The sequence below is a fragment of the Megascapheus bottae genome, chromosome 19 (genome assembly GCF_031878675.1).
Source record: "Megascapheus bottae isolate mThoBot1 chromosome 19, mThoBot2.hap1, whole genome shotgun sequence".
Taxonomy (NCBI): Eukaryota; Metazoa; Chordata; class Mammalia; order Rodentia; family Geomyidae; genus Megascapheus; species Megascapheus bottae.
In genome coordinates this window covers 39,676,667-39,690,142 of record NC_143527.1, presented here as the reverse complement: position 1 = coordinate 39,690,142, position 13,476 = coordinate 39,676,667, and the positions used below count along the sequence as shown (strand labels likewise).

Genomic DNA, 13,476 nt, shown 5'->3' with positions numbered 1-13,476 from the left:
TTAGAATAGAGAGTAGAACATCACCCTCACACTGTCTCCAGTGGCGGGTGGTGGTGCAGGGACAATGCAGGCAGGTGGGCTCTTCTATGTCATGCTGTCAGTTGCTTTGTAGGCCCTTTCCCTCTTTGTTCTATCTAACCTTAGTGTCTCCTTTGCGGTCATGTGTTGACACACGTTCTGTGGAAGCTCACATGGCTCTCAGGCTGTGCGATGTGCACGTGTGGACTTGGAGCATACTAACAGCCCCATCATAGGTGCCACACTTCACTGTCCAAAACATCTGCAGTGTTCAGCTGGAAAAGGAAATCAAACCTAATAATGTGATGTCCTAAAACAGAAGCTGCTAAAAATTGTAAGAAGAACCCAAGAAGAGCTAAGTGACTGGCAAGGGCGTCTGCCCTGACCAGTGGGCGACACATCTTACTGTGGTTGTCCTCACTGGCATAGCCAGGCCTTCGCAAAAAAAAAAAAAAAAAAAAAAAAAAATGGTTAGGAAGAAGAACATAAGCACTTTCTTTTTTGCAAGTGGGTAAGAACAGTTTCTTCCAGGGAGTTTAGCTTTTCTAGTATCCTCATCTTTACTCTGGGAGCCATGTTTCTCCATGTTTTAGAGCATGCTGGGTTCACTTTAAAACTGGTTAAACCAACCATTTTTTTCCAGGTGAAAATTATCTTTCTGGCTTGAAGGTAAAAAAGGGAAGGGGAAATTTTGTTCTTTTAATAATTACATTCAATTGATGAAGTATTTGATTATTAGACAGCAATGTCACTAATAAGTTTTAAGTTGTCAGAAATTGTGAACAGTACACTATCTTAGTCATGGTAAAGATGTCTTAAAATAAATGGCTCATATTTTGGTGCAGTGTTTGATGTTCAAAACAAATTAATAAACATAAACTGTGTGCATTTGGCTCTTTCCTTCAGGGGATATTTGAACCATCTTCTTTGTACTCTTGCCGTAAATTGATAATTTCCATAAGTTAACATTTGCTAACACTTCAGTTTGTCTGCAGGAGGAATCTATTCTTGGTGCTTAACTTTAAAACCTGGTTCCAGAAGTGAAGCTCCTCCCATAGGAACTAATGTTAACCTCATTGTTTTGTAGGTACTTCCAGGAAATGATTCATTCATACATATGTGGTTTCTCTTGTAGTCTGACTGATGGCTAGAATCTTCCTTAACACTTGCCTGCTTAACAGCCCTACCTGCTGTGCAGAATCCGTGTGGTCTTTGATCAACTCCACATGGTGGATGATTTGTCTGAGTATCTCAGGCTGCACTGCTGGGTCACAGGTCCCCCTGTAGAGCATGCTTTTAAGCATGGAGGAGCTTTTTACTTAACCCTTCTTCACCATGAAGATGGTGATGGGTAGGATGGCAAGGAGCTAGAAAATGACTCAGACAGGTTATGATGGAAGTTTCTTCTTACTCATAACAGCTTCAAGTGCCTGAGAGAACCAGCTTCGGTTATGTGTCCTTCTGAGGTAGCCTGAACTGGTAGTTTGCATGTGTCCTTTTTTTCTCTTCATTTATAGAATGTAAAGCACAGACTGTGTATAGAAAGTGAGTGTAGGCAAAGCTGTGTTTCAGAGCATGAAACTGCAGATAATATATGGCAAATAGTCTGAAAGATGATAGTTCCTGGCAAAGCTTAGTCATGTGCTAATCTGGAAATGATTTGCAATGGAGCTTGCATTGTTTTGTATTCTTTACAAACAACTATTTAAAAATAAGTATTTAAATTAGGACTACTGATAGTGTTACATGTGCGAGTCAAAATGTCCCTATCCTGTCTAATCTTAAGAAGGATTCTGGGCCAGGAGGGTAGCGTAGTGGGGGAGTGCTTGCCTAGCATGCACAAAGCCCTGGGTTCGATTCCACATACACAGAGTGAGAAGAGGTAGAACGCTAACCTTGAAAAAGCTCAAGGACAGTGCCCATGACCTGAGTTCAAAACCCAGGACAGGCAAAAAGAAAAAAAAAGCATTCTGATTTTTCTCAGCCCTAACTCCTTCAATATCAGACGTTATTTCAGCCGGGCATGGTGAGGCAGGCACATCTGTAACAGCAGCTTCTTGGAAAGCTGAGGTGAACAGGATTATTTGAACACACGAGTTGAACTAAGCTAGGCAACATTACCAAAACTTGTTGCCAAAATGTTGTTGTTTTTTTAAATTGTCTTTGGCAGTACTGGGGTTTGAACGTAAGGCTCTTTCCAAACAGATGATCTATGTCTTGAGGCACATCCCCAGCTATGGTTTTTGCTTTTATTTTTCAAAAAGGATTGTGCTTTTCCCCTGGAACAGCCTAGGTCATAACCCTCCTATTTATACTTCCGCGTAGCTAGGGTGGCAGGTGCACACCACTGTATCCAGCTTTTTATTGGTTGAGATTAGGACTTTACCAACTTCGCTGATCTGGCCTCAAAGCAAGACCTTCCCGATGTCTACCACCTGAGTAGCTGGCATGAACCACTGCCCCCAGCTTTGCGTGTTTAAGGTAGAGTCTCACTAACTCTGCCTTCAACGTTGAGATCGTCTTGCCTCTACTTCCTGAGTAGCTGGGATTACGTATGTACCACCACACTTAGCTCTTAGGAAGTCTTTTGATTCGTTGTACTTGTTACGTAAGTCCCAGTGTTGAGTGTGTACCTCATGGCTTTGGGGATGTGTTGACTTGTTTAAAGGGGCTGCTCTAAAAGCCCCTGCTGCTCTTCAGCTGGACTGACCTTGTAGGAAAAGGCAGGCTCTGTTTCTAAATATATATCTATGTGACCAGGATCTAGCTTTTATCTCATTTTATCTTGTAGTGAACACAGGATCTGGCTCTCACCAATCTTAGTGTTTCGCCTTTGTTGGATACAGAAACAAGATGCCCTGAGAGGAGGACCAGGATGTATTTGTGGTATTCAGGAGACTAGTCTGTAAGTAGCTTTCTGTCTACTCCTTGCAGTTCCAGCCACAGAACATTTGCCTAAAAAGGCACTTTTTAAGTGTGGAAAAAAAGGGTGAGAGCCACATGTATGTGCTAACTGGGTTTTCCTGAAATCACTGTGCTTGCCTTTTTTTCCATGAGTCATTTCTAGAACAGCTGAGGACTCGGATGACTACCTTGGCCACTTCTCCAGCTCTAGAAACCAGTCCTGACAGCAGTGTTCTCTTCCTGAACAGTGGTCCAGATTTTAAAGTATAACAGCAAACTTTAGATGGGTCTCCATGAAGCCCCAGCTGGCATCATACTTAGAATTCTCCTGCTCTCCATCACACCCGGCACACTTGTGAGTTTTTGCTTGCTTCTCCCCAGACGGGGTTGATTGGGAATGCTACAGTAGTTCCTGGCCACTCCGAAGTTTTCTTTTCAGAGAGGCTATAAAAACAACTTGTTTCTTAACCTGAGAGCCTCTTCTAGCAGCCAGATAATGGCCAAAGAAGAGAAAGAGAGCTCTTTCTCCCATCTATACCTTTCCCTAGGGTCCTAGAGAAGTTGCCTGACCATTTTCTCACCTTATTAGCAAAAGCTATCCTGTGTCAATGCCTCTGGGCCTCCTAAGATGAAGCATGCAGGCTCTGGGGAGGCGCCTGTCTTCTCAGCTTATCTCAGCTTTCAGCCAGCCATGTTTTATGTTGAGCTTCTTGTTGCTTAGTAACCACAGTTTATTAAGCTGTATCTGCCAGTGAATCCTAGTGGAACAATGAGGATTTGGTCTCATTAGCAGACCAGACCTCTGATAAAATCGCAGGCCTCCTGTGGAGGAGCACATTCTGCAGCTGTGGAATTGGGGTAGGGCAGCTGGCCTCTTAGCACATCTGGTCTTCTTAAGCCAGAAGCAAAACCCAAGTAAGTATATATACCGTGAATACTGATAGACAGTGGTTTTATTGCTTGAGATTTTGGTTCTCCAGTTTACATGTTAGCAATAACTTAGACTCACAGGGCACCAGAAGTAACAAAGTGGTTTGTCTTTATTGATACTCCCCGTCTTTGCACTTAAATAGCACATGTCATTTAAGGAGTTCAGTCTCTGGTGTGTCACCCTTGATGAGTTCCAGGCAAAAACTGTAAGTTGGGCACAGACAGCCCAAGCTGAAAGCTCAGGGTCCCAGGGCAGTGGCATGGGCCACAATAGCACTTCAGTGTTTAAACTTTCTCCTGCATGCAGTCAGTGTAAAGAGGCAGTTGGCTACAGTGTTGCTTTCCAGTGAAAACCAGTTAGGAGTGATGGCATCCCACCTGCTCTTCTCTCCAGCAGCGGCAGGACACAGTCCTTCAGCAAAGCATGAGTCTCCATGGCAGCACCAGGTAGGCCCAGCCCAGAACCTCATGTAGAACAGAAGGCCAGGGAGGTGCGAGGGAGGAGCGGAGCGGAACAGGCCTACAGGCTGCAGCAAGAGGGCTTTCCAAGTCTTTCTGTTGTCCAGCTTAAGTGGCCATATAAACCACATGAGACTAGAGGGTCAGGCCTTCCTCCTGGGGGGTGGAGTGGTGGATGTAGAAAACTCGACCAGTGCTCCATTTACAAACATAAATTGAATATATTAAAGCTTTGCAGTTTTTACAACCCACCCTCCCCTCTTGCCATCCCCCTAGAGGTGGGCCAGGAAAGGATATAAGAAAACCCCACTGAAGGTAGAGTACATTTCGTCAAAGTCTGTGTGAGCCAACCTGCCCCCAGTCACCACAATGTTGACTCCATCGCCTGCTTTCAAGTGCACAATGAGGTGGAAGGCTCCCGGGCCCCCACAAGTGTGCACAGCTCCGGGGGGACGGTGGTACTCCAGGAACTCTCTCCTGTACCCTGCAGTGTGCAGCTGGGCCACGCTGGCATTGGAGACAGACAGCACGGCTTCCACATAGGTGTCTCTCTCAGGGGTGAGGGTGGCCGTGATCAGGTAGCGCCCGTCATAGGGAGCTGTGAAGATTCCTAGGAAGCAGACAGGATGACAAGTCAGCACCCCTACAGGGGCAGGGCGGCTCTATCCTGCACTGCCACTGACTCACTCCTTACACAGTGCATTGTTTGCTGCGTGTAGTGTGGAAGAGTGAGCAAGTGGTGCAGATGGTGGAGCTGCAGCAGCTGTGAGGCCACCCCTGGCTTTGCCCCGTGCTGCAAGAAAACTTGGGACCAAGGCTTAGCCAGGCGTGGTGGGAAAGAAATGCCTGTAGGTGTCTTCTATGAGCACAGCACCCTTGCCACCAACCCACTGAGAGGCTGCCTCTGAAGTTTTATCTCCAGGATACCCTAGCTTTCCTAGTGAAGGACTAGGAGATTTCTAAACTGTACCATTTGCAGAGCAGCCATGAGAATAGATGTGTTTGCTCAAGTGAGCCGATGTCCAGAGAGGAACAACGGGACAAGAGGTTTGCCACCTGTTAATGGTGGTCTAAGGGCTTGCAGTGGTCAGGCCACCCCAGCCCTGTCTTCATGAGCAGTTTTAAGGAGAGGGGGGACCAGTGCTGGGCATGGCTTCACCGGGCACGTACCTGCTTAGAGGAGACAAGTGGTGCAAAGGAGGGAGGAGATGCAGATTACGAGTGTGCTTGTAAAGATCAGCTCCAAAGCCACGGCGGCTGAGGAGGGCCAGGAGGAAGCCAGCTTCCCTGCGTTCAGGAATGACTTCCAAGTTGTGAGGTGGCATTTCGCATTTCAGGATCACTGCCTTGGGAACCAGGGCATTTAGCTAGATGGCAACCAGGCCAGGATGAGGGCGGCTCATCTAAAGGCCACCTGCCTTTAGGAACAGCCCTATGGTGAGTCATTGGGCCAGTGTAGAAGGGCCTCTCCCCGTGTACAGGGATGAAGACAGACCCACGCCTCTTTAACAAATAATCAGCATTCCACTGGAGACTGCCGAGGCCTGGGGAGTGTCCTGATGTCATAGCTAGAAAACGTGGCTGCCCTTGAGCTCCCACCCCGCAGGCCTCACATACAGGGATGGCAGAGACCACAGCAGAGTCCCTCCCACTACTCACCGGTGCTGGGGTTGTAAACATCCCCGTCATTGACTAGCACCTTGTTAAAGAGGACGACACCCCCGTCACTGAAGAAAGGCTTCTGGGTAAGTCCAGCTGAGAAGGACACCAGGGAAGGCGCCGGAACCCCTGGGACAGAGATGTCGAATGTTGGGGCAGAGATGGCGGCAGGGCATACCTAGACACAAACCATGCCTCCCACTCAAGGGCCAGAGGGCTCCCGGGTCAAATCAACAGTGAGGACAGCTGGGGAACTGGCCTGGCAATGCAGGGCCGTGCACAGGGAGAGCCTAGATGTCTGCCTGCGAGGAAGGCAGTGCCAGGTACACAGCGAGGCTTGTGCTAGGAGCTGCGTGTTGCTGTGAATCTTAAGAGCTGGACCCCCCAGCTCTTGTGTTCTCATAGGGAGAACACCTGGGGTAGTGTGGGAGGGGAAACTTGTCTACAGAGGCCCAGCCAAGCAGCCATCAGAGAGAAAAGGGAGGCAAGTGGGACCATAGGCCACAGAGACATGTCTCCGTGTCTGGAGCTGACATACCTGGAGATGCAGCAGCAGATGACTTGGGGTAACCTGAAACAGACAGCGGAATGTCAAGATCCTAAACAAATCGTTTCCATATTCATCTCTTCACTGTGGAAAGCAGCATGTCCCCTGACCTACTAAAAAGGGGGGGAGGGCATACTGAACCCCCCCCTCTCCTGTATCCCCGTTAACCTGTTTCTTATTCCTGGGTAGGTAAAAGGTCATTGAGAGCAAGGAGCTGTTGATTTAGAAAAGACAGCTGTGGGGCCAGAAAGACTGAGTGGTAAAGTGCTCAAATAGCAGGCATGAAGATCCAGGTTCGATTCCTCAGTGCCACATACACAGAAAAAGCTGGAAGTGGTGCTGTGGCTCAAGTGGAAGAGGACTAACCTTGAGAAAACCCAAGGACAGTGCCCAAGACTTCCCCCCCCACCACCAATGAAAAGGCAGCCGGCTGTAATTGCTACCGCTTGGGTGGCCAAGAAGAAAAGCAGCTGTCTCCTCAGTGACCGTGCTGCACAGGTGCAGCTGGTCAGGATGAGGCCCTGCCACAACAGCATGCCCAGGAAGGTCCACCTGAGAGGGTTCCAGCTGAGCCCTGAGGCCCACTTCCCTGTCTGTCACAGAAGCAATAGAGGCCTCTAGCACTGTGCGGGAAGTGGTTAGATGTGGCCCCCTTCCCCTTTTACTCTGACGATACCACCTCCGTCCTCAGAGGGTGACAGTAATGGTGCTGACATTCCACAGTCCCTGTAGAGCACTTACTATGCGAGCACAGTCCCTGACCTCACTGGGAAGCTGCAGCCAGTGAGACTTGGGACTCTGGGTAGCTGTCACTGCCCTCCTTCGAGGCTCCACTATAGCTCTGCGTCCAGCCCGGAGGCAATCTCTGTGTCTCGGGTGCCCCCATCTCTCTCCTGGCCCTGCGCTCCTTGTTAGCTGCCTTTCTCAACTTGCCCCACAGAAGGCAGCAGTACCCCAAAGCACACTCAGTGTGGGTCTCCTGGGCTCACCTGGTGCTCCTGCGTAGCCCTCAGCACTGGGAATGGCAGCCTGGCCTGTCTGGCCGTCCACGCCGTGGGGCAGGCCCCTGCCTGACACACCCATCCTCCCTGGAGGCCCAGCCTCTCCAGTCTCCATGATGACCCCAGGCAAGGAGGAGAGCCCTGGCAGGCCGGGCCGGGCCAGAGGGGGCAGCGGCTGCAGCGGTCTCCGGGGCAGCACGGGCCGCTGGCCCACGTGAGGAGGGAGTGCAGGGTCCTCGGGGGACGGCGGCCTGGGCTGGGGTGGTTCAGTGGGGACCTCCTCCGTGGAGGGTCCTGTGGGCACCAGTGGGGCCTTCTCAGCTGGAGACTGGGGAGCTTCCGATGGCTCCTCCGCTAAACAGGGAAAGCAGAAAGCAGCACGGGGTTAATAGGTCGCCAGGCCACTGTTGAGTCTGGTTCCTTGTCCAAAGGGCTGTGCTGGTGTCTCTTATTAGCGTCCACAGAGGGACGTGGGCATTGTTTCCACCAAGACTTAAGCAGCAGCATCACAACTGGGGGACAGCCAACTCCAGTCTGGTCTTGAGCCAGGGTCTCACAATGAAGCCCAGTCTGTCCTTGAACTCACTTTCTTGCATACTTGAGATTACAGGCTTGTACTACCACATGGGGAAAAGAAATACCAAATTCATTGCTTTATGGACAGCAGTTGATGGCCCCGAGGCCCGTGGTCACACTGCCCTGGGTGCTTGAGGCAGCTGAGGAGGCCACTGAGCCAGGCCTCCTCCTGCCTCCAGTACTTGGTTTCCTGATGTCACTGGACATCTACACCGTAGATGAGCAGTTGCTGGTGCCATGTCTAGAACACGCCTGCCCTGTCCACACCCTCCACATTACCCACACAGGGACTTCCCAAGAGAAACTCCGTGCCAGGTTCTTAGGCTTTTGAGGTGGCCCCTGTGACTCAGCCGGAAGTTATTGCCTGTTCCTGCTCTGCAAGCCTTCCTGGAACTAGCCTTCCCTGTGCAGGCCCTTCCTGATAGTGCAGGAGACATCTACTACTACTCAGTGTGGCCCACACACCACTTTGCTAAGGTAAAAATTAGCCACCAACTCGACCAGCCTGGTACCTGCAATGCCCGCTGTCCACAGCTGTCAGGTTTTGAGTGGCCAACATGAGTGCATTAGGACCCACTGGCAAGGTTTGTTTTAGAATACATGAAGGTCAGTGTGGCAGATCAAATACACATTGCCCCTCAACCCCAGAGCCAGTGCTTCATGAAACTACAGAAAAATTAGAGTTTCTGAATTCTAAAAATGGTTGATTCCGTTCCAGATACAGAAGCCAGATGTGGTGTGGCATGCTGTGGTTCTAGTATCCTAGTACCACAGTGCCATCCTGGGCTGTGTAACAGACTGAATCTTATTTCAGAACCCTTAGCAATAGACGGCTTCATTCCTAAAATGGAATGCTGTGAAAGCCCAAGGACAGTGCTCAGGCCCTGAGTTCAAGCCCCAGAGTTGGCAAAAATAGACACCTGTACTCCTCCTATCCAAGAGGCTAAGTAGAAGGTTGTTACAAAACCAACCTAGGCAGAAAAGTCCATGAGACTATTCAGTTGGGCAGCAAAAACTAGCTTGAGGTATGGCTCAAGTGGTAGAGGGCCATCTGTTCAACCAAACCCAAGAAAGCACTAGGCACTAAACAGTATATGGTGGTTATACATGCCTATGCCTTAATGCCGTGGTAGGACTAAGGAGAGGGAAGTGCCACAACCCTCACCGACACAGCATCTCACCCTGGATAGGGAGGCCACAGAGAGCCCATGGCCACCTGGCCCTGAGGCTGTCCCTCCAGTCGTATGTTTTAGAGTTTGGGTCATCTGGGAGGTAACTCAGTCTTGTAGTTGCCTAGCATACACAGGGCTATGAGTTCAATCCCCAGCACTGGAATAAGGTCATACATAGTAATTCAGACATGGGATCTCAGCTACAGTGGAGAGGACATTCATTGCTCAGTTGCAGCCTCACTTGCAGCTGTGGTCAAATACACAACACTCCTTCAACCTGCACAGTCATGAAATCACTGCCTCCCAGGTAAATGAGTCAAGCTCACCTGATGTGAGCTAAGACTAAGGTAATGAACTTGCTGGCTAGGGCATAGCTAAGTGAGAGGCACCCTGGATTTCAAACACCAGGATGACAGCCGCTGCTTGCTGGCCAGGCATTCCTTCAGTGAGAGACTTTAGAAGCTGAGGCAGGAGGATCCTGGGGCCCAGGAGTCCACAGCGAGCCTGAGCAACGTGGACGCCAAGAAAAGCATTTTGCACCAGCCTTCTTTCCTCTGTGCCTTGCCTGCCCCGGCCCAAATTTGCAAATACTTGTCCTCTCCTTCCCCCATCCTATGGCCTGGACAAAGTGCAGTTGGCAAAGCACAGGCCCCTTCTCCATGCAGGCTCGCGGTGTCATTCTGTACCTCCCCCAAATCAGCTCTTTCTCCTTTGTCAACACTTTCTGGATCAAATCTCTTGACACTTAGATGCACCACCTCCAGGCTCCCCCAAAGCTGCTGTGGCTCAGTGTTCTCGCACCCATTCAAACACCACCAGGATGAAGCCCTCCTGGATCTGCATGACAGGACAAACAGTCTGGGTTCTAAACTGGGAAGCAATTTAAGCTTCATTACTGGGATACATGCACAAAGTTAAAACACTGCCATGGAAAGAAAGACACTCATAATCCTCGCTACCCAGAAGGCTGCAATTGTGGTTCAAAGCCAGCTGTGTTGAATCCAAGAAATTCCTCTCCAACCAGCACAAAGCCAAGGAAGAAGGTGAGGCCCTGAATTCAAGCCAAGTCCGAGGAAAAAGGGTGTGTAAGTTATCCCGGGTCTAGCAAGGCTGTCCATACTCGGAAGTGTGACGTGCACAGCTGCATTCCTGTCACGTGGGGTGGTGTCCCCGAGGTTCTCTGCATCTCAGCTGACTCACTGCCTGGAGGGCGTGGGGCCACAATGGATTGGTGGAACTGGGGCATGAGGACCCCTGTCTCCGCAGGCTGTTGAAAGTACTTGTGCATGCGGGCTTTTCACTTCATCCAGACCATAGGAAACAGGACAGCATTGTGGTCAGTATGCCCCGTGCCCCCGTTTACAGAAAAAGCCCTGATTCAGCATCCATCACAGGGTCAGGTGAGACCCGGCATAAGCTGTCCAAAACGGTAGAGCACTAAGCAACAAGTTAAAAATCATCTAGGCCCTTAGCCCAGCAAAAGCTGAGGATGGTTCCACACTGACTTGGGCACCAACTCAAGACCCTAGGTAAAAGAAAACCAGAACATAAGGTGCATCACTCAGCAAGGGTGAAAGCAAGTTCCCAACAGTATACCGTATCCCACTGATTTGAGCTCAAAACTCCAAGAGGATAGCCACGTGCCGCGGGCTCTGCCTGTGTTCCTGGGTCCTCAGGAGGCTGAGGTCGTTGAAAAAGTTAATGAAAAAAAGGGGGATGCTCAGCGTTCTGCTAGCCTGATTCGGGCTTCCTTGCTCCAACATTTTTTCCAAAGGGCAGATTCATCCCTGCTTCAAGGGGCTTTCACCATCTCCCCAGGACCTTCCCCACTGGGCTTCACTCAAATGTCATTCCACACAGCCTTTCCGCTGGTGTCTTCCCGCGGTCGGTCAGCTCTGCAGGCTGAGTCAGGAAGTCTGCAATGACCATACATGTGGGGAAAAGTCCCACAAGGGACTCCTTTCGACGAGGTAATGAGTAGGACGCTCACGTGGTCTGTGGAAGCAGAATGCAGTCAGGTGCCTGGAGCGGGCTGGGACAGAGCACGATGCCTTGTGCTAATCAACATACGAAATAAAGCCCTTCCTACAACTTAAAAATTGGAAAGTGATAGAGAAAAATACTCCTGCCTCTACTTCTCTTTGGCTTTTGTTTCCTGACGTGACCAGATCTTTAGTGTCCATTGTCCCCCGATTATGAAGGCCGAGGTACCCACATAGTGCAGGAGACACATGTTGAACAAATGAAACATGGACCTGGAGTTAGAAGCTTCATTTTTTCAAAACTAGGCTCCCTTGGAGTCGAAAGCTACATGCTCCTCCTGTCACCCTACCTACTGAGGAGGCTGAGATTTGACACAGCTCCCTCTAACCAAGCCGGACTGTGGCTCAAGTGGCTGAGGCTAGCACAAAAGCTCATGCCCAGGACCTGAGTTCCAGGCCTGCCTCAACACACGCCCACCATTCGCATCTGATTTCAAGAATCACAATTCCTGAAATTCCTCCCAAGGGAGACCCCCTGTACACGGAGCCTTGAATCCCTCAGCCTTGTGACCAGGCCGTGGATTGAGCACCACCACCACCGCTCACACCCTCCCCCTTAACCCTGGGTCTTCCTCCCCACCGTACTGCCCCTTCTCTGCTGACACCATCAGCCACCCTTGTGCAGCTGGCCCACTGTGGAGGCCAGGTCTGGGCTGCAGGCTCTGCTTGAAGGCACTCAGCAGCTTCTGCTTCCCCTCCGGGCTGGCAGCCACCCTCCAGGCCTGACTTCATGGGAGTACCAAGCTGGGAGGAGGCCCCAGACTGAGGACAGAGCAGGGCATGTGGGAGGGGCTGGGCCAGCCATCCCCGCCCTGGCTAATGCCGCAAATCTGAAGCTTTGGAGTGCTACAGAGCAAAAGGATCCAGACTTCCCACTGGTGCCCTCTCCTGCTCTCGGAACCCCACCCAACTCTCAGCATTAACTTCTTAGGGCCTGTAATCCCTGCTCATCCCTAAAAGCACAGCACAGATGGGGGAATGGGTTCCTTCTACAAGTCCTCCAAGTCATGCACAGTGGTAGATAAAGCTTAAGCACACCCCTAAGCCCTACCGCATAAGTGGGGCACCCTTGTAGAGGAATTCAGTCGTGAGAAGCCACATTGTGAAAGTTTCATTTTAGGAGTCCTCATTGGAGAGCCAGCAACTGCAGCTGGACTGTTGCCACGAAGACCTGCAGTCCCTCATACACAACACGGCTAGACAACTGAGCCATGGGGCTGGGAGTTTGGTCTAGTGGTAGAGTGCTTGCCTAGCATGCATGAAGACCCAGGTTCAATTCCTTGGTACCCCATATATAGAAAGGCTGGAAGTGGTGCTATGGCTCAAGTAGCAGTGTGTTCGCCTTGAGAAAAAAGCCCAAGGGCAGGGCTCAGGCCCTGAGTTCAAGTCCCAGGACCAGCTCAAAAAAACAACTGAGCCATGACACGGGACTCCATGATAACCAGGAGACACAAAACACAAGTCATGGTATAATGGTCAGCTGTGACCTACACAGGGCCAGAGGAAACTAAACAATCTTCGAGTGTTCAAGCATAGGCCCCACCCCTGCCTCTAGGAATCCAGGCAGGCCCATCATGAGGAAGTGGATCTTCTTGGCCCCTACCATGACAAGGTGGCATTGAACCCAGCTCCCTATCATCCACATACGGCCATGATGGCGACAGTTAGATTCAGTGTCCTGATTTCATTGTGAGGATCGTTGAGTGGAAAGCAATCCCCCTTGGGCTGCTAATGTCCTTCCATAGACCAGCCCGCCCCTCCACGGGCCTGCACATCCCTTTCCATCAGGGTCACAGCAGCTCATCTCCACCCTTCAGAGCTCTGCACACAGGTGGTTGCCTTTGAACTCGTCCCTGTATACGTCCCCGTGGAGCTGAGGTGCCCAGCTTCCATTTCTCCCTGGCCTGGGTGCTCTGAGTCTGCAGAAGACTCAATTTGCAATGAAAAGAGAAGCCAAGTTCACCCAGTCTCCCATCACCACAATGCATGTAGCCCCAAAGGGCTGAGTTTTTGTTTTTTTTAATCAGTCCTGGGGTTGAGCTCAGGAACAGCACCGAGGCCCAGAGTTCTTCAGCTCAAGGCTAGCACTCTACCACTTGAACCACAGCGCCACTTCCCATTTTCTGGAGGCTAATTGGAGAGTCTCATGGACTTTCCTGGCCAGGCTA

The 13,476-nt window shown here is 50.6% G+C and overlaps 1 protein-coding gene across 1 annotated transcript in view; it reads right to left on the bottom strand.

Annotated features, from left to right (window-relative positions):
* Window positions 1–4,047: 4,047 nt before the first annotated feature.
* Window positions 4,048–13,476, bottom strand: part of Emilin2 (elastin microfibril interfacer 2) — a 42,511-nt gene continuing 33,082 nt past the window's right edge. The window contains exons 5-8 of the mRNA XM_090353381.1: window positions 7,507–7,872; window positions 6,509–6,541; window positions 5,971–6,099; window positions 4,048–4,921 (exon numbers count right to left, since the gene is read on the bottom strand). Of these exons, the coding sequence (XP_090209507.1) occupies window positions 4,584–4,921; window positions 5,971–6,099; window positions 6,509–6,541; window positions 7,507–7,872 (866 nt within the window). The 3' untranslated portion in view covers window positions 4,048–4,583. The remainder of the gene's footprint in view (window positions 4,922–5,970; window positions 6,100–6,508; window positions 6,542–7,506; window positions 7,873–13,476) is intronic.